The sequence below is a fragment of the Gracilinanus agilis genome, chromosome 4, assembly GCF_016433145.1.
Source record: "Gracilinanus agilis isolate LMUSP501 chromosome 4, AgileGrace, whole genome shotgun sequence".
Lineage (NCBI taxonomy): Eukaryota > Metazoa > Chordata > Mammalia > Didelphimorphia > Didelphidae > Gracilinanus > Gracilinanus agilis.
The window spans coordinates 273,505,783-273,527,221 of record NC_058133.1 but is presented as its reverse complement, the minus strand read 5'-3'; the positions used below and the strand labels follow the sequence as shown (position 1 = coordinate 273,527,221).

At 43.5% G+C, this 21,439-nt stretch overlaps 1 protein-coding gene across 4 annotated transcripts in view; it reads left to right on the top strand.

The window, feature by feature from the left end:
* Positions 1-21,439, top strand: part of CCND3 (cyclin D3) — a 119,873-nt gene that overhangs the window by 94,551 nt on the left and 3,883 nt on the right. The window contains exons 1-2 of one of the 4 annotated variants that reach the window (XM_044674555.1): positions 17,108-17,414; positions 18,424-18,639. In XM_044674555.1, coding sequence (XP_044530490.1) covers positions 17,217-17,414; positions 18,424-18,639 — 414 coding nt within the window. In that variant the 5' untranslated portion in view covers positions 17,108-17,216. Of the gene's footprint in view, positions 1-17,107; positions 17,415-17,883; positions 17,914-18,402; positions 18,640-21,439 lie in introns of those variants that run through there. The other 3 variants (XM_044674556.1, XM_044674558.1, XM_044674557.1) reach the window with 3 other exon arrangements.

Sequence of the window (21,439 nt, the reverse complement as noted above, 5' to 3'; positions counted from 1 at the left end):
TACATTTTTAAACCCTTAACTTCTGTGTATTGGCTCCTAGGTAGAAGAGTGGTAAGGGTGGGCAATGGGGGTCAAATGACTTGCCCAGGGTCACACAGCTGGGAAGTGTCTGAGGCCGGATTCGAATCTAGGACCTTCAGTCTGTAGGCCTGGCTCTCAATCCACTGAGCCACCCATCTGCCTCCCACCCTTAATATCTTTTTCATATATGTGCCCAGCATATCTCTCCCTTCAGACTATATGCACTCTGAGAAGTCTGAAAAAAAAAAAAAAAAAAAAGAGGAAAGAGAAGATAGAGACCAGCACACTCTCTTTTTTTTTTTTTTTTTTTTAAACCCTTACCTTCCGTCTTGGAGTCAATACTGTGTATGGGCTCCAAGGCAGAAGAGTGGTAAGGGTAGGCAATGGGGGTCAAGTGACTTGCCCAGGGTCACACAGCTGGGAAGTGTCTGAGGCCAGATTTGCAGCACACTCTTTTTTAGGACATATTTTTAAAGTTTTTCTCCTTCATGATTTTCTTAAGCTCTTTGAAGTCAAGGAGCCATTTTCTATTGTATCCCCAATACCTAGCACAGTGCCTGGCTTCTAAACATATTTAATCAATGTGTATGGACTTGATCGATTGATTGAAACTAAAGATCATGTCCTGCAGAATCCCACATGGGAGCTTATGGAGGGCAGAGACTGTCTTTAAATACTCAATTTGTCTTGCTTGCCCATCCAAGGACAAAACTAGGAACCATCTTATCTTTATATAGTAACATAAGTTTCTCTCTTGCTTCAAATATAATTTCTTTTCAGCTCAGGCACCAACCCTACCATGAAGCCTTCCCTGGTTTGGAGGCCCTTAGAGTTTAGAATTAACTCTAAAGCAACACAGGGCAGGACAAAGGGCACTGGGACTTCTAGACTCAGTTCTGCCAACAAGTAGCTGTTGATATAGATAGTACTATATATCAAGTAATAGAGGCTGTAATGGATATCCTTGCCTTACCCCTATCTTTTTTGGAAAGGCTTTTAGTTTATCTCTATTACATATAATGCTGGGTTTTAGTTTAAGATAGGAGGTTCTTAATCTAGAGTCCATGAACTTATGTTTTTTTTTTAAATTGATAACTGTAGTTTAATATAAGTAGTTTCCTCTGTAATCCTGTCATTTCTATTATACCTTTTAAAATCTTGTTCTGAGGAGCTGAAAGGCTTCACTAAATAGCCAGAGGGGTTTATGACGCACAAAAAAGTTCAGAACCCTTATTTTAGGTATAAACTCCTCACTATCGCTCACCCCCCCATGGGCAAGCTGTTGCCAAGGCCTGTCAATTTCACCTTTGCAAAATCTCTCCAATACACCCGTCTTCTCTTCTGACACTTGACATTGCCATCACTCTGGTATCAGCCCTCATCACCTCCCCTCTGGAGTACTGCAATGTCCTGCTGGTGGATCTGCCTGCTTTGAGATTCTCCCCACTCTTATCCATTCTTATCCAGTCACAAAAATGATTTATCTAAATGCAGGGCTGATCATATCACACACAACACACAACTCCCTTTCCTCCCAACTAAGTAAACTCCCTGTGCTTCCAGAAATAAATACACAATGATCTGTTTGGCATTCAAAGATCTTCCTAACCTAGGCCCCCAAACCCCTTTCCTGTTGTCTTATACCTTACACCCCAACACTTACTGTTCCATCTGCCTCCTGTCGGTTCTGTTCTGTATACAAATTACTCCATCTCTTAGCTCCAGGTATTTTCTCTGGTTGTCCCACATACCTGGAATGCTCTTCCTCCTGCACTCCTACCACTAATTTTCCTGGCTTTCTTAAAGTTCTAACTAAAATCCTACCTCCTACAGGAATCCTTCCCTAAGCCCTCTGAATTCTAGTCCCTTCTCTTTTTTAATTATTTCCTTTCTACGCTGTTATGTGACTTACTTTGTGTATATTTGTTTGCCAGGTATCTCCCCCATTGTATCCAGGGACTGACTATCTTTTCCCTCTTATTGTATCCCCAGCACTTAGCACAATGCCTGCCACATAGAAGGCACTTAATAAATGTTTATTGATTGATTGATTTCTTCTCGATAGGCTTCATTTTCTTGTTTGTAAAGTGTGGGAGTAGAACCCAATAATATTTAGCTTAGAATCTGTTCTCCAGTTCTTTGTTTTTGTTTTTTTATTTTTTTATTTATTTGTTTTATTTTAAACCCTTAACTTCTGTGTATTGACTTATAGGTGGAAGAGTGGTAAGGGTAGGCAATAGGGGTCAAGTGACTTGCTCAGGGTCACATAGCTGGGAAGTGTCTGAGGTCGGATTTGAACCTAGGACCTCCCATCTCTAGGCCTGGCTCTCAATCCACTGAGCTACCCAGCTGCCCCAATTGTTTTTGTTTTTAAATGGAAGTAAGAGATCAGTTTGGGTCAGAGTATTCCAGGGGATTGGACTTTGAAGGATAGATAGAATTGGGACAAACAATAAGGAATGAACAGGACATGTGTGGAGGACTACAAGGAGGCAAATTGGCCAGAGTGGTAGAGGAGTCATAAGACAGAAATGGGTGGTTCAGCTTGGAGCTCTTGATGGATGCCTTGATACTAAGCTTTTTGTTTGTTTGTTTGTTTGTTTTAAACCCTTAACTTCTGCTGTGTATTGACTTATAGGTGGAAGATTGGTAAGGGTGGGCAATGGGGGTCAAGTGACTTGCCCAGGGTCACACAGCTGGGAAGTGTCTGAGGCCGGATTTGAACTTAGGACCTCCTGTCTCTAGGCCTGGCTCTCAATCCACTGAGCTACCCAGCTGCCCCTTGATACTAAGCTTTGAGGAATTTGGTCTGGTCTTCAATAGGGAGCCATTGTACTTTCCTGGGCAGGAGCCTGGACTGATAAAAGAGGTTCCTAAGGAAAATGAACTAATCCAATTACTTTGCTAACCAGATAGGGGAAGATTTTGAGACAAAGGGGCCTTGGTCAGAGCCTGCTGCAAGAATAATCTTGGGGTCATAGGATCATAGGTTTTTAAAGTTAGAAGGGATCTGAGAAGACATTGATTACACTCTCCTGATAATAATGGAGATTAGAATGGTGGCTCTGGAAATGGAGAAGGAGGGTTAGGTACAAGAGGCATTTCAGAGGAAGAATTTGCTAGACAGTAGCAGATAAAGCATGCTGAAGTAGAAAGAACACTGAACTGTATGAGCTCTAGGACCTGAGTTCAAATATTGACTGTCACTTGTTTGACATTAGGTAAGTTACTTGACTTCTCTGGATTTCCCTTTCCTCCACAGGAAAATGAAGGAGATGACTTTTAGAGTCTACCTCAGCTCTCTATCTATGATTCTATAAAAGGATTCTATGCTTAAATAGAGGACAAAGGAGAGGGGCAATCAGAGGTGACTCCAGGTTCTGATACTGAGGGGTCTGAAGAATGGTGGTGCTACTATCAGAAATGTTAAAGTGGAGAAGGGAAATAGTAGAATTCAGCTAAGAGTGGCATCTCCTTTCCTACCTGGAGAAAAGTCTTTACCCAGCCTGTTTGGCTAGGAAGTTGAATTCAGTTTTAGACCTTCCAAAACAGCAAAAGGTCAAATGATTCCAGAGAGCCATTGTTTGAGTTCATAGGCTTATCTTGTAAGATCAATGCTGCCCTTACTTTACAGATGAGGAAAACGAGACCTACAGAGAGAGCAAGAGACTTGCCCAGTGGTTTTGCATTTAAGAGAATCATAGGATCATACCTTTAGAGCTAGAAGGGAACTTTGGGACTATCTAGTCCAACCCTCTTCCTTTACAAAATGAGGAAACCCAAAGCCCAGAAAAGTTGACATCCCCAAGATGACAAAGGTAGTGAGGGGGGGGACTTGCTTGACTTGGTTAAGGAAGGAGTTTGGCAGTCACAGTCAAAAATTTGCAATTGGCAGGGCCCATAGAGCTCATCTTCTCCAGCCTCTATATTTTCCAGATAAGGAAATTGAAGCCTGGAGGGATTAATTGACTTGTTCACATGGATAGTAAATAGCAGAGCTGGGATTTAAATTTAAATTCAGGATTTCCTTCCCCAGCACCATGCCTCCGCCCTCTTTGGAGTGAGGAAAGAGGCAGGGCTGGGAATTTACTCCTCTTCTGAGTTCTTTATCTGGTCCCCAAAGACCAGACCTTTGTCCCGCTGCCCATTGCTACCTCTCCAAACTAATTGCTGTTTGTACTTTAGCAATCCCACCTCCTCCTTTACTGAATGACTGGAAGTGAGGTGGCCAACTTTTTGACTCCCACTCCCCTCCTACTTACTGCTCATTCTTTCCATCAAACACACACAAAAAAACACCTGAATGATTTCTCATTGGTTCTATAAATTTTGCTTTGTATGTTTGACTTGGGGACAAGTCACCCTAGCTTATACTTTTGCCCTGGAGGCTTCCAGAAATCTCAGTGGAAAGGGCACTGGATCTAGAGTCAAGAAGACCTGAGTTCCAATGCGGCCTCAGAACTTAAGAAGCTGTGTGACTCTTGGTACATATCCTCTGTCTCAGTTTCCTCATGGGAATAATGTTTGTTGTTCATTCTTTTCAATTGTACCCAACTCTTCATGACTCCATTTGGAGTTGGGTTTTTTTGTTTTGCTTTTTTTACATTTTAAAACCCTTAACTTCTGTGTATTGGATTCTAGGTGGAAGAGTGGTAAGGGTGGGCAATGGGGGTCAAGTGACTTGCCCAGGGTCACACAGCTGGGAAGTGTCTGAGGCTGGATTTGAACCTAGCACCTCCCGTCTCTAGGTCTGACTCTCAATCCACTGAGCTACCCAGCTGCCCCCCATTTGGAGTTTTCTTGGCAAAGATGCTGGAGTGGCTTGCCATTTCCTTTTCCATCTTGTTTTAGAGATGAAGAAACTGAGGCAAACAGGGTTAAATGACTTATCCAAGATCACACAGCTAGTAAGGGTCTAAGACTAGAATTGAAATGAAAAAGATGAGTCTTCCTGACCCCAGGGCCAGCACTGAATCTATTACGTTACCTAACTTTCCTAAAATAGGAATAATAATTGCACCTAAATCCTGGAATTGTTGTGAGGATCAAATGAGACATCTGTAAATCTGTCACATAAGAGGCACTAAGTAAATGCTTGTTTCCTTCCTTCCTTTCTTCACATGATAAACACCTAATAGACACTTCATGAATGAATGTTGACCCACATCACTACATTCCAGTTAGACTAAAACAGTAATGATGAACCTTTTAGAGACCATGTGCCCAAACTGCAACCCTCATGCCACATGTGAGCTGCTCCCTTACCCCAGATAGGGGAGGGAGGAAGTGCTCCCATTGGGCTGCTGGGCAGAGGGGCAGGTCCTATGAGCAATGCCACATGGAGAGGGGGAGGGGAGCAGCTCCCTCCCTCCCCGGCACACATGCCATAGGTTTATCAACATGGGACTAGAAGATCTTAACAGGCAGGCTCTATTACTTGCTCAGAACTTTCCCTAGCACACCCTAACAAATAAGTACAGTCTCTTCTTCATCTGATGGTACTTTGTGCTACTCTTATTAATTTATAATATTCTAATTTGTATTCTATTTATTTGCATAGGTATTCATCTCTTATCCTAGACTGAAAGTTCCTTAAAGACAGGAATCTGTCTTTATTTGTTTTTGTAGCCTCCTTTCTTCTGTTACAAACCCATGCCCCTGGCCTAGCATAATTCTTTGTAGATCATAACTATAAAATGTGTGCTTAGTGGGGTCAATAAATATATCTTATAATAATTTTTCATGCCAATAATTTGCTGGGTAAGAGACAGTCTTATGTCGTAGAAAGAGAAGTAATTGCCTCAGAGTTGGGATAACCTGGGTTCAAGTCTCTCCTCTGAGATATATTGCCTGGGTAACCCTATCCTCTAAGACTATACATTTCAGAATAGGTGCTAGTGAATGAAAAAAACATTTATTAAGGACTTACTGTATGCAGAGATTGGGGATACTAATAGAAAAGTAAGACAGTCTTTGTTGGGGGATGAGCACATCTGGGAAATTTTAGAAGCAAGTCAGATGGGAACATCCCATGCTCCTTAGGGTGCGATGGCAAGACAGATGATAACACCTATTCTTTAAGGTCATTTCCACTGATAAATTCATGTCACTTTTTTTTAAACCCTTAACTTCTGTCCTAATAACAGCTCTTAAGATAGAAAGGCAAGGACAAAGCAGTGGGGTTAAGTACCTTGCCCAGGATCACAGCTGGGAAGTGTCTGAGGTCAGATTTGAACCCAGGTCCTCCAAGCTCCAGGCTTGATGCTCTATCTAGTGTACCATCCAGCTGCATCCATATCATTTTCTGACATTGAGTATTCAAAAGTGCCAAGGACTTTGTTGGCAAGTACTTTCTTTTCTGAGTCTTCACTTTGCTCATCTAAAGCCCATATGAATATATACCAATGAAATCATAGGTCTGGTTCCAAAAAAAAAAGTTGAACAAGTCATTTCTTGAGGAGGTCGAATTAGATTGTCTCAAAGGTCCCTTCTAGCTCTGACAGTCTAGTTTCCTTTTATATCTTAGCCTTTCCAATCCCTTTTGGTAACCTCATCAGCTGCCTGGGGTTCAACTGTCTATGCCATACAGATTGTCACATATCAATCAATTAATCAATTAACAAACATTTATTAAGCACCTACTCTGTACCAAGTACCATGTAAGGCACTGGAGATTCTGAAGTAAAGAAGGAAACAACCCAGTCACAGGGAGCTTATTACATTCTTATTGATATCCAGCCTGAGTCTGTCTTCTGAGTCCTAAATCTTCGCATCAACTAGACATTTCTACCTGTTCTCCCGTGGAGTTCTCCAACACAAAAACCTGAACAGTTCAGAAGAGAACTCATCTTTCCCACCATGACCCTCAACCCTCCTCTCTTCCCAACTTCCCTGTTTATGTGAGAATGCCGCCATCTTTCTAGCGCCCCAGGTTCATGACTTGGATGACTTTCGCTCACCCCACGTATCCCACCAGGTGCCCCATGCTATCATTTTTATCTCCACGACATCACTGGCACACCCGGAGATTCAGCTCATGTCCCATCTTCTCCCTGTCCAGTCCATCCCCTCCTCCCTTTCCCAATGCTTGGACCTTCCCTTTTGAGATTGCTGCTGTTGTTCAGATGTGTCGGAGTCTTCGTGCTGTCCCTGAGATTTTCTTGGCAAAGATACTGGAGTGGTTTGCCATTTCCTTTTCCAACTCAATTTTTCCTTCAGTACGCCATATCCTGAGCCTCATTCTTACCCCTCCCAGCCCTCCCCCTAATCCTTTCCTATTTGTCATTTGTCATCTCAGAGGAGGGACTTGAACCCAGGTTATCCCAATTCTGAGACAATGAATTCTCTTTCTACTACATAAGACTGTCTCTTACCCAGAAAATTATTGGCTTGAAAAACTATTATAATTTGTCATTTTCATATTGTTTCTGCCTGATAAAATGCAAGCTACCCGAGGGCAGGGCCTATTTCATTTTTGTCTCTATATACTCAGGGCTTAAGTCTTTTTTTTTCTTTTTTTAACCCTTACTTTTATCTCAGAATCAGTACTGTTCCAGAGCAGAAGAGTGGTAAGGATTAGGCAAATTAGGGGGAGCAGGGGAGAAGGGGGTTAAGTGACTTGACCAGGGACACATAGCTAGGAACTATTTGAGGATAGATTTGAACCCAGGATTCCCCTGTCTCTAGACCTGGCCCCCAATCCACTGAGCCAGCCACCTAGCTGCCTTAACACAGTGTCTTAATAAAGGTTGCAAGAAGCTGGCTAGTATCTTGAAAACTTATGTTTTCTTATTAGAATTTTTGCTTCGCCGTTATCTCCTCATCCACATCTGAAGCCCAGGTTCTCACTTTACCCTGGGCCTTAGAATAGTAACCCCATATGGCAGACAGTAGTAATAATGAAAGTAATAATGAAACAAATTCAAATGAACCTCCATATAGTGTCTCCTAGGGCAAGGAAAGAGTTTAGATACTAGGGATAGAAAAATAATGACAAAATATAGTTAATAACTTCAAAGATTGTACAGTAAAAGGAGAAGATAAGATTTAGACACCACTATTATAGAAAATAGAGGGTTGGGGGAGCAAAGTAAAGCAAGGTAAAAGACTTTGAGAAAATTTGATGATCGAAAGAATAGTTTCATCTGAGTTCTGTTTATCCAGAATCTGGAAAACCAAAAGGCTGGGTGGCCAGAATATTCACAAAACTAAACATTCTTTACTCTATTTTGACCATAAAAATAAAGTCAACAAGCCTGGTACCCTTAAGGATCCATTAATTGGACTGATAAGAAATTGAGCCCAGGCTTCTGTATTTTCCTTTTTTGGGAGGAAAACAGGGTTAAGTGATTTGTTAGGTTAAATGCCTCCTAATTCCAGACCTGGAGCTCTATTCACCAAGCCACCTAGCTGCCCTCCTATTCCTTCCAATGTGACTTTAGACTTCTCGTCCTCTCTCTGGGCCTCAGTTTCCTCATTTGTAAAGTGAGAAGAATGAACTGGCTCAGGGTTTTGCCTTTTTGTGTCCTTTGATGTGAAGCCTATAGACTCCTTCTCAAAATATGTTTTTAGATAAACAGACTATAAATAGGAATTATATTAAGATAAATTTATAAATTAAAAATTAAAATAAAATGTATATAGTACAAAAATAATACAAAAATTAAGATAAAATGTATATAGAAATACATTGTTGATTACAAAGGAAACTATGTTGAAATAGTTATCAATTAAAAATGAAAAATCAAAAAACAAGTTTATGGGTCCCAAGTTAAGAACTAGATGTACTAGTAAGTAGATGGTCTCTGAATGGTCTTTCTAGCTCTAACATTCTCTGTTCTAATATCCATTCCAGTGGTAACTTTCTAAGTTCTCTGTGCTAATATTTTAGGTGCTTATGTCCAGCTGTAGCATCCTCTGCTTCTGTTAGCCAAAAGGGAATTAAGATTCATAATGAGGACCTTATAAATCCTTTGCAAGATCTTGAAATACTTTCAAAATCATCAAATTTTATACTTCTTGTCGTTCTGTCCTTTTCAGTCATGTCTGACTTTTCATGATCCCATTTGGGCTTTTCTGCAATTTCCTTCTCCAGCTCATTTTACAGAGAAGGAAACCGAGGTCAATGAGGTTATGTGACTTGCCCAGGGTCACACAGCTAGTGTGTGAGGCCAGATTTGAACTCGGGAGGATGAGTTTTCCTGACTTCTGGCTTTATTCATGGCACTACTTAGCTCTCTGAGATTACACTATGTTCAGTAAAATTTACTTTTGCGATTTTTATGATACAAACTTTAAATTCTTAGGAAATTTGAGTCTTTATGTGATATGTTCATCTATTATATATATTCTACCCATTTGAGTTACATATATAATCCAGATGAGAATTTTGGATAAACATACCTTTTATATACCACAGTATATTGGGGCAGTTAGGTCGCTTAGTGGATAGAGAACCAGGCTTGAAGTCAGGATAACCTGAGTTCAAATCCAGCTTCAGACAGTTACTAGCTCTGTGATTCTGGGCAAGTCAACAATGTTGGCCTCAGTTTCCTCATATGTAAAATGAGCCCCAGAAGGAAATGGCAAACCACTCCATGATCTTTCCCAGGAAAATCCCAACTAGTATCATTAAAGTGGTCATGACTGAAATGACTGAATGATGACACATATTGAATATCCAGTAAATTAGACCATTCCATCCCTTACTCTTCTCTGAATAAAGGAGATTTTAAATGTAATAATTATTTTTTCATTTCCATAAATATTTGAACTGAATTTTTAAAACCTTTTATTACTAGGTACTCTCTGGGGGATGATGCTCATTGTTTATGGGAAAGGATTTTTCTCTCCATTTTACAGATGGAAAAATGGAGGACCAGAAAGCTAAAGTGAGATACTCCAAGCTGATAAAGCAAGTTCATGTAGAGGCAGAATTAGAATTCATAAATATAAGAATGCAAAATGCTTGTTCACTTTAGGAATCTCCTACTCAAATGTTGTATGTTGTAAATTTTTTTTTAACCTTGCCTTCTGTTTTAGTATCAATTTTAAGTCAGAAGAGCAGGCAAGGGCTATTCTAGGGTCACACAGCTATGAAGTGTCTGAGGTCAAATTTAAACCCAGGACCTCCTGTCTTTAGACCTGACTCTCAATCTATTGAGCCACCTGGCTGCCCCCACCTGTTATAAGTTTTTAGTGATAGTAGATGACTAGTGTAGTAAAGAAAACACAAGTCTCAGAGTCAGGTGAATTGGACTTGAATCCTGCCTTCAGTATATGTTAGCATATCGTGTTACTTCTCTGAGACTTATTTCTTCATTTATAAAACAGGAATTTCCCCTGAACTAATGAGTTCCCAGGTGCTTCATTGAGGGCAAAGAACTCTAGGATCCTAGAGTTCTAGCTGACCTCAGACTCAGTCTCTTCATTTTACAGATGAAGTACCTGAAGCCAAGACAGGTGAAGTGACTTAGCAAAGTCAAACTTTAATTTCTGTCTAAATGTCAGTTATTGTTCTGAACAATGATGTCTGGTTTTGATCCTCTTCTTTGTGGATCTGGTTCATGTTATGGTCAGGGGACAGGCCTATTTTTGTACTAAGGCACCTAGTCCCAGCAGAGCTGGGCAGTGAGTTCTTGTGATGGTGACAGAGTCTCGGAAGTATAGAATGTCAGACCTGGAAGGGCCTTGAGTCCTTCCTTAGTCCTATTGCTTTATTTTTCTGAGGAAGAACAACAATGATGAGGATAGTGGTAGCGGTGACATTTTGTAAATGACAATGAGCCTTCCTCAAGGTTGTCCCAATGCTGTCACCCCCATCTGAGAGATGAAGAAACCGAGAGTCATCAAAGCTAAAAGACTAGTCTGAGGTCACCTAGCTGGGTCAATGTCAGAGTCAGGACTTAGGACCAAGGTCTTCTGACTCTCAGTCTAATGCTTCTTACAAGGGTGCCTTCCCAAAGTACTAATGATGATGTGTCCTCCCTTCCTTAAAACTTATCATCCTGGCCTTAACATTGGATTTCCTTTCTTTTCCTTAGGAATGTTGTAAGAGGGAGAGAAAAACTCAGCTAGTTTGTCTCTTGTCTTTGCTTTTTATCTTTTTCTATTAGGAAATATGTGAAGAGAAATATTTTCATTGGATTTCGGGTGAATCATGGAAACCCCCCATTGACTTAACCAGGAAATGCCTTTCTGCTTTCTCTGCTCTGGTTAATTTTCCAACAGGTCAGTTCTTGGCTTCATTCATGGAGTCTGGGTCCACCAGGAAGAACTTCTGATTTCAGGGAAGCCAGAGCAGATTTGAGGTTTGGCAGAACAAGTGTCTCCTTCAAAAAGTTGGAGTCACTGGGACTTCTCATCCCAGTTCTTGTCCTTGCCATGGTGCCAGGAGGTTCAGAGATAATAATCATTCAGACTCATAGAGCAGTGTAAGGCTGACAAAAGGCTTTCATCACCACAGTCTGTCAGAGAAGTTAGTGGAAGAATTGCTATCCCCATTTTGTAGATGAAGAAACAGATTCAGAAAAATAAAGTGAATGGTTCATAGTAACGTGACCAGGAAAGAGTGGAGCCAGATCTTGAATTTGGATCAGAACCATATACTTTCAGGGCTAACCAGACACTCCATTGTTCCATAAGAAACTATCCCAGGGCAGCTAGTAGTGGATAGAGTACTGACCTGGAGTCAGGAGGACTTGAGTTCAAATAATGCCTTACACACAAGCTGTATGCCCATGGGCAAGTTACTTAAACCTATTGGCCTCGATTTCCTTATAGGGGCAGCTAGGTGGCATAGTGCACAGAGAGCCAGTTCTAGAGTTGGGAGGTCCTGGGTTCATAGCTGGTCTTAGACCCTTCCATTTAACCCTGTTTGCCTAGCCTTTGCCCTTTTGTCTTAGAGTTGTTACTAAAACAGAATGTAAGGGTTTAAAAAAAAAAAAAAGAAAAGAAAGAGAAATCAGGGAAGTTTTCCTGGAATAGGCAGTGCCAGAGTTGGCTTTTGATGGAAGAGAAGGATTTCAGGGAGGGGAATGTGAAGGGAGATCTTTCCAAGCATACAGTGGTGGGAGTGATGGTGGTGGTTGGTGGTATGTATGGTCTATTCAAATTCAGGGAGGCAGGATGAGCCAGAAGTAGACTGAGGAATGGCAAGTAATTAATTCATTTTGGCTGGAATGTCAAATGTGTGACAAGGAATATTGTGAACCAAGTCTGGAAAGGTAGGATGGAGCTGGTCCTCTAATATCACTCTGAAGAGTTTATATTTTTTCCTGCTGGTAAAAGATTTTTAGCTTTTTTTCTGATCAAAAGGATGATGATGAAACCCTGAATTAGTTTGGGAGTAATGTGAATGTAGAGAATTTCTTAGGGCACATTAATACTTAATTACACTCATATACAACAATTTATTTAGACCCATCTACAATCAAGGGGCATCTACTTTGTTTCCAGTTCTTTGCTACTTCAAAAAGTGCTGCTAGAATATTTGGTCTTTCTGTCTCCTTGGGGTATGGGCCTATCAATGGGATCTCTGAGTCAAAAGGGTATAAACGTTTTACTAATCTTCTAAGCATCATTTCAAATGCTTTCCAGAATGGTTGGAAAAATGTATAGCTACATTAACAGTGTGTTAATATACCTGGCTTCCCATAACCCTTATAACACTGGTCATTCTCCCTTTCATCTTTGACAGTATGCTAGGTAGGAGATGAAACTTCACAGCTATTTCTATTTGTATTTATCTTATTATTAGTCATTTGAAGCATAGTTTGATATAGTCAATAGCAATTTACCATTCTTCTTTTGAAAACTAATCATGTAGGGTAGCTAGGTGGCTCAGTAGATAGAGAGGCAAGCCTGGAGTTGGGAGAACCTGGGTTCAAATGTGACTTCAGAGACTTTCTAGCTGTGTGACTGAGCAAGTCACTAAACCCCAACTGTCTAACTCTTACTGCTCTTCTGCCTTGTGACCCATATATCAATTCTAAGATAGAAGACAAAGGTTTAAAAAAAAAGAAAAAGAAACTAATCATGCCCTTTGATCACTAAAAGGAAATGGTACTTGGTCTAATACAAAGTAATTTTAAGAGAGAGACCTCTAATAACTTAGAGGACAGGGGAGATTTCAGGAAGGAGGTGGCAGCTGAATTATGCTTTGAAGGAAGCAAAGGAGCCCAGGAGACAGAGATTGAGGAGAGAGTAAATGCATAGAATATAAAGGTCTTTAAGGGTAAGCACTATTTTTGCTTGATTTGTTGATTGAGTCTATATCTAGGGGACCGTTTGGGCAACTGTACAGAGTAAAGTGATGGAATATTGGATATAGGTAACAGGTGAGAATTCATGAAGGGAAGTCAGAGGGCTTGAAACTAGACAGGAAGGCTATCTCCTAATTATGTGGGACCTTAAATGCCAGGCTGAAAATTTGCTATTTTATCTTAAAGGTAGAAGGCATTGAGAAAATAATCAAGATTTATGAGCAGGTATATGTGTGTGTATGTGTTTATATGTAACATGACTAAACCTATGCTTTAAAAATGTCAATTTGGCCACAATATGGAGAATGAATTCACAACAATAGAGATTAGACATGGAGAGACCAATTAGGACTAGAGGTAATGATAGTCAGGTCTAAACTAGAGGAGAGGCTAGGTGAACAGAGAGAAAAGGATGAATTTGAGAGCTGTTTTGGAAGCAAATTAGACAAGACTTGGTAACTAATATGGATAAAGAAATGAGGAGTTGAGGATGACTCTGAGCTATGAGTCTGCGTATTTAGACGGATAGTGGTGGTCAAGAGGAACAGGAAAGTCTGGAGAAGGGATGGTTTTGGGGGATAAATATGATGAGTACCATTTTTGGATACATTGAATTGGAGGTGCCTACTGAGCATGTAGATGAGGATGCCCATTAGGGAACTGGTAATGTTGGACTAGAGTTCAGAAGAAATATTAAGGCTGGATGTATAAATGCCCCCCATTTATACATTCAGACCCCCCTCCCCCGGGGTCTGAAGAGAATTGAACCCATGGAAGTTAATGTAATTGCCAATAGAGAAATAGTTGATGGAGAAGAGGGACAGAAGCTGGGGGAATATACATTCTTAATGAGTGAGATGATATTATCAAGTATAAGTAGGAGGTTCTCCTCCTATAAATAGGAGGAGAACCAAGAAGATGAAAAGCATAGCACAGTATCTGTTATATAAATGTTTAATAAATCCTTTTTCATTGATTGAATGGTCATTCAAAGAAGGATTTGTTAAGTACCTAGGAAATAGAACATAGTCTGAGAAAAGGCCATGGATGGAGCAGTTAAAAGAATGTAACCTTGAGAGGAGGGTAGTTTTGGTCAAGTGGCAAAGTCAGTCATGATAATAAAAGGTATTGAGAAATGAATGAAAAGAGAGGAAAGTGAGACAGGGAGAAGAGATTACATTTTCTAAGATTTCAGTTGTGAAAAGGTAAAAAATATAGGTCTATAATTTGAAATGATGGCAGTCAGGTGAAAGGTTGTTGTTTTTTTTTTTTTTTCTTAAATGGTGGAGGTCAGACATATTTGTGGGAAGCAGGGAAGGAGCTTGTGAGTTGGAGACTGATGGGAGGGGCAGTCACAGAGATGGATGAGAGACAGGGTCAGAGTGGGGCAGAGAAGAGGGGAAGAAGAGAGACAGAGGGAGATAGGGATGGAGAGGGAGCTGGAGAGAGAGGGATAGGGCCAGGGAGACAATGATACTGTGAACAAATTCTCAGATGAGATGGAAGAGTTGAGTTGGCAAGTCTCTTTTTCAGAGGGTACAGTAAAGGAAAATGGAGGATGAAAAACGATAGGGGAGCAGGCACTCCTGATCTATAGTCTCTATCTTTTCTGGAAGGTAGGAGATGAGATCCTCAGCTGAGATTGAGGGAGAGAAAAGTTTGAAGAAATTGGAGTTACTTTGGCAACTTGGTTTGGGAACCTAGGAAAGGTATGGAATAGTTGTGAAGAGTGTAATAAAAAGCTAATAATAGAATCGCCCTGTAGCCAGAAGGAGCCTTCCTTGGGCTAGCTACCAAATAACATAAACTGTGAACAAAGCCTTTGAAATTTCAAATACTATAGATATACCAGGACTTAGTTCAAGATGTGTTATTCCAGAAAAAGTCACCTTTATTCAGAAAGGATGAGGAATGGGGGTGTTCTAATTTATAATATAGCATATTTGAATTTCTAGTTTTCTGAGAATTAGAATACTGTACAATAAAAATCAAATAGCCCCCAAGAAGCTTATGATGTGGTTGGAGGAGACTGGATATATTTGGAGAGATTAAAGTTACAATATGTCCAGTGGTTGTATACACAATGAGCTGTGGACAGGGGCCGGGGGTGAGTAGGTGAGGCTTGAACTGGGCCTTAAATTATGGGCTGGGCTAGATAAGCAAAGAGGTGGGGAAAGGCAGTTTTAGGTGGGAGGGAATGACCTGAGCAGAGGCCGAGGGCCAGAATGGCAATGTATTGGGGGAGCAGGGGGCGAGGGAAGGGCAATAAGGAAATCAGTGAAGTTTTTCTGTGCTTAAATGTCTACAGGAAAAAAGGTTATAGCTTTTCTCCCTCACCACTTCTGGTGTCTGGTTAGCATTCTCCCCTTTGTACAAATCTGGCAATGATCCATTCATTCCCCTTTGGAAAAGAAAGGCAGCTGATAGTTTCAATAAATGACCCATGGAAGACTTCACATTACAAAGATTGGGTCCTTCTGCACAACTATGGAGAAGGGACAGAAACCAAGTTGGAAATTAGAAGATTTCTAGGAAATTCTAGAGACAAGTGCTTCTGGAATGCTGAGGCAAGTTCTCCCCCTCCCCCTTCTCTTTGGCAGTCTTCCCCACTGATGGAAAGATAAAAGTGTCATCTACCGAGGTTTTTAATATGGGTCCATGAACTTTAAAAAAATATTTTTAACTATTTAAGCTTAATCGGTTTCCTTTGCAATCCTATGTATTATATTTTGTGCATTTAAAAACATTATTCTGAGAAGGCATTACCTGGACTTCGGGAAGTGGTCCAGAAAAGGTTAAGATCTAGAAGATTTAGGATCTTAGTCTCCACCTCCCCCAGGGGAGTCCTTTAGGCTGAGAATGGATAAGATGACCTGTAAAGAAGTCCCTTTCAGTTTTGAGTCTGTGAATTAAGAACAAGCCAATTCCCCCATGCTTAGAATTTAACTCTTACTTGAAAGGTTATTGCCCTAATGACCCTTCTTTCCCCAGTGACCCTAAGTCTGAGAACCCAAGGCAAAGTGGGAACCCCATGTTTGGGGCATTGCAACAATATGACTTTTCATAAATTAGAGGCCCGGTGGGCTGGCTACCCCAGCTCTGTGTGGAGGAATTCAGAACCTGTGGGATCCTACTTTGAGGGACACTCCGGGGTCAAATGATTCAAGTGCCGACAAGGAGGAGGAGGAGGAGGAGGAGGAGGAGGAGGAGGAGGAGGAGGAGGAGGAGGAATGACAGGTATTGATAGGTGTATTATCTCTTGACCCCTCACCTGCACCACGTCCACAGCGCCGGCAGGTTCTTAATACACACTTGTGGAATGAATGGCTATCCAAATGAATCGGAATTCAGGGGAGGGCCCTAATGGGAAAACTCAGGATTCCCAAGATGACAAGGGTCAAAGACCGGCAGAATAGAAAGGCCCAGTCGGTTGGGGAGGAGCCCATTACTTTTCATTCCCACCTCCAGCCTCTGTATGCGCTCCCTAGTTTGTGGGCGCTACTCAGGCTCCCGAAAGACGAGAGGGAGAGCAGGCATAGTATGAGTTGGCCTGCAGCGCCCGCCGCTGCCGCTGCCGCCACCGCCACCACGACTACCACCACCACCACCGCCACCACCTTGTGACAGCGCGGGCGAACTAGTGTAGCTGCGTGCCCCCCTTTTCCTCCCGGCTCCGGGGCGCCCCTTCTGTGGGCTCCGCCCCCTTGGAACGTTGCAAACGTCGGAGCGTCCCACCGGTTGCTACATCGTAGCGAGGGGCGGGGCGCCTGTCAGGGAAGCCGGGCGGGCGGGCTGGGGCTCCGGCTCTGCCGTGCCAACGCCAGACCCGCCGCCCCGCGCCTTCCCCAGCTCCGCGCCACACTTTCCTCGGCCCCACATCTGCGCTCCGGCCCCGGTCCTCGGCTTCCTGCCGTGCCCCTCCGACACCCAGTAATGGAACTGCTGTGCTCTGAGGGGACTCGGCGGACGCCCCGGGCCGGGCCGGACCCTCGCCTACTTGGGGACCAACGCGTCCTGCAGAGCTTGCTCCGCCTAGAGGAGCGCTACGTTCCCCGCGCCTCCTACTTTCAATGCGTGCAGCGGGAGCTCAAGCCTCACATGCGGAAGATGCTGGCATACTGGATGCTGGAGGTACAGCCCGAACCCTTCTTCCCCTTTGCCCTCTCCCCCCGGCCGTGCTCCTGGATAACTGGGCGGTCCGAAATGTGTCGGACTCCTCTGACCTCAGCCAACCAGAATGCCTCTCCAGCAAGACCCCCTCGACCCCTGTAGCTTTGGCCCTCCGACCCTGGCATCGTGCTCCACCGGCTCAGTATTGCCTTCTTCCAGTTACCCCTAACCCCCTTCAGCTAACAAGTTGTTTTGCTTCATGAACCGACTCTATCCACATGGAGCCAGGACAGCTGCGTCCCCGGGGTGGTCGGGGTGCAAGGAGTATTCAGTGTCCCACTTCACCCCGTGTCTCCCTTCCCCCGTCCCGAAACCATTCCCTGGGCTGCGCCGCCTCGGGCTCCTCTCTGCCCTCCCCCCAATCCCAGGGCCGGTTCCTGTCTCTGGTTGCGGGGTGGGGTGGGGGGGGGCGGTTCCGGCAGACAGGGAAATGAAAAGTGCGGGAGGAGGGGGCAGGAGTGTCTCCTCCCTTCCCTCGGTGGGTGTGTGGAGGGGGGGGCGGGTCCCCATTCTCCCGCCATCACGGGTGCCTCTTCCGCCCCGCGCTTTACACCCCCCCCTCCCTTTCTCACAGTCAGGGGGCCCGGGACGGGGGGAAGGAAAAAGGCTAGATGTGAAGTCACACCGGAGTCATCCTGCTGCTCTCCCTGGGGGCAAGGTCCAGAGTCAGACACACTAAAGGAAGAGCCCCTCAGACTTGCACCCATAGAGAAAGGAGAATAGGCTACGCTGAGGAAATGAGGGACCCCTGGTGGAATGGGGAAGAAGGGGGCCCGATTTGGGACAGGGTGCAGCCTCCTCCCCCATCGGTTCTTTTGGTCACCTTTTTTTATTTTGTTGTTATTCTTTCTGTTTTTTCTTTCTCCCGTTAGACCTTTCAGGTTCTCCAGCCCCCTTCCTTACCTCCCAAGCTCCCAGGCCCCCACTCCTTTCCTTCCTGCCCCAACAGTCACTGTCCCCTCTCCCCAAGGTGTGTGAGGAGCAGCGATGTGAGGAAGAGGTCTTCCCCCTGGCGATGAACTACTTGGACCGCTACCTGTCTTGTGTCCCTACCCGCAAGTGCCACCTGCAGCTTTTGGGTGCAGTGTGCATGCTGTTGGCCTCCAAACTTCGGGAGACCACCCCATTGACCATGGAGAAGCTCTGTATCTACACTGACCACTCGGTCACGCCCCACCAACTCCGGGTAATGTGTTCAGGGACCTCTTACCAGCCCCTCCTCCCCCAGCCACATAGAGATAGCAAATACTTATTCTGTTCATCTTCCTCTCAGCTCCCTCTATACAGAGCAGCAATTTGGAGGGAGAAATCATAGAGCCTGTGACTGGCAAGGCTTTGCTATGACCTATGTTGAGAAGGGTGGTGGCCGTGCTCCTTTCTGGACCAGGGGATCTGTGGGAAGACCACAGGGGCAGCAGGCAGAGGAACCCTTCAGCCACCCAAGTGAACTTTTCCTTCCCTGGAATTATTCTGACAGACTGTTGCTTCTTGGGGCCTTTTCACAGTCAGAAACAGATTTCAGGTCCTGTCTTTCCTTGGGCAGTAACTCTTCTGCTTTTTGTCTTATCTGTATAGTCAAAGGGAGTTATTTGCCAGAGAATTATTGCAGGGTTTTCAATTAGGAGACCTGAGTTCTAGTTTAACATTAGCTGTGAGACATACAAATCTTTTTACCACTCCCAGCCTCAGTTTCCTTATTTATAAAACAAAGACATGGAGTGTTTACATTTACCTTCCTTACAGGATGGTAGAAAGAGGTCTTCTAGTTTGTTTTGTGTTAAAGAAATGTGGAGTTGTTATTATTTACTCCTGCTTCCTCCCTCTCTTAAGCCCTCCTCCCTTTCCCTGTCCTTTGGTGAGACCGGTTCATTCAATGCAGTGGGGATAGTGATTTCTTTTGGCGACTTGCACTTCCCAAGGTAGTATTTATCATAATTTAGATTTGCCCTTATTAGAGAAAAGGAAATCATAAAAGAGATTAAAAGTAGAATCTGGAAATAGGGACAACACTAATTTAGGCCTGGGGTGCTTTATTTCACCCTCTTTCTAAGCCAGGAAGGACAAGTCCTTCATTCTCCATTTTCCCCCTTACACACACCTTAGGGACTCTGTCCCCTGCTGAACTGGTCTTAGAGTGAGATAGGAAAAAAAAATTACTGAAGGTAAGAGCAGGGTAAGCAGGGTAGCCTGGGAGTAGAGCTGCAGCTGCTTCCGATGTGATAATAATGCTCCCATTCTGGCTGCCCCTCCCTTTCTAACCACTGGTCTTTCATAACTTTGTGGGGACAGTTCTGCCACCTCTGTATTTTGGGATGCTGCTCCCCGGTCTCTTGCTGGGAACTGTGTGGGTCTGCTCTGACTCCCTTTTCTCTTGAATTGTGGGGAGAAGGACTGAAATATGAGGGGAAGGAAGGGTGAGCCTTATATTCCCTATATCCTTTGGAGAGATAGGAAGAGAATGGCAAGTACTTAGCCCCATTGCATCTGGATGCAGTCATTCAACTTTTGTGGTTAACACAAATAGGGGCAAAGGAGGTGGGGAGGGAGGGTTTGTCCACTACCCCTCCAGAGTTGATCTGCCCCCTTTTAAGGCCTTTTGTCCTGACCCTGGCCTGAGTTCCCAGGGTCAGTTGGTATGGGGGAGGCCAGTCAGTCAGTTAACCTTTAAGGGCCTGCTATGCCACCAGTGTTTCCAAGTGTCTAAGATGACTTGATTGATTGGCAAAGGGGTATCAGGGCTTGGCTCTGCCTGGCTGAGTGGTGCAGGAAAGCAAATTCATTTGGCCCCACTGCGAGTAAGGGAGAGCAGACTTTTTTCTTGGGTCAGGGGACTGAGAGGTCCAAGATGGAAAGAGGAAGTTGGAGCGGAGTAGGGAAAAGAAAGAGGGCCAAATGGCCTTTTGAGATGGATGTGGTTCTTGGTGAGTCTTGCATTTAGGGGGAGCTGGGTCTGTCTTAGAACAGATTGGTTTTAGAGGTGTTTCGAGGGTGGAGAAGCTGCCTATTCTGTTGTGGTCTTTGGAGATTGTCAGCTTGCAGATGAAGATAATAAACTCCATTTATGGAGCATTTAACGTTGGCATAACAGGTAATGTGAATCCTGTTTCCTCATTTTCCAGATGAGGAAACTGAGCCTCCAGCAGAGGATGTGACATAAACAGGTTCACGCAGCTAGTGTCAGAACTGAGCTTTGAACTAAAGCCTCCTGAATCCTGGAAGTCTCCTTTTTCTGTTTCACCCTTCTGGGTAGTAATTAGAGTAACAGCTAATATTTATACAGTTCCTAAAAGTTTACAAAGCACTAAACATACATATATATATACACACACATATATATGTGTGTGTGTGTATATATAATATATGTATGCATATATGCATATATACACACACATATACACACGTATAATTTTATTTGGGTAAGGGTAAGCAAGAGACAGGAAATCAGGATGAGGTCATAAATCTGTCAGAGGAGACAAAACTATTCCCCACTCATACCCTTCTTCCTGAGTAGGGGAGAAGAGTCATGCTAAAATTATCTCTGAAGGCCTAGCCCAGAGTGTCTGAGTTGAAAAGGTTGTAGAGATCATCCCTCCTTTGGTAGAGGAGGCTGTTGGAGATCCAGGGCAGTTAAAGGCAGAGCTGAAATCCTTCATCCATGGTTGGTAAGGACAATGCTCTTCTCATAACACATCACCTTAAAAGTAAGGGATTTTGGGGGCTCTCAGCTGCTCTGGGAGTGATTGGAAATTGTGGGTGTGAAGCACCCCTGGTAGGGTATTAGATAGCTGCCCTTTCTAGGCCTCTAGTTTTTTTTTTTTTTGACTTTCACACAGGGGAAGAGCCCTAAGCCTTAGGCCAGCATTTCTTTTTTTGGGGAGTAGGGGGGCAGAGAACAGCTTTTGGCTTGCTCCTCTGTAAGCCAGGAAGGTCTTGGCATGGTGCTGTGGTCGGGGTGGGGGGGGGGGAATAGAATGAGGTGAATTCTA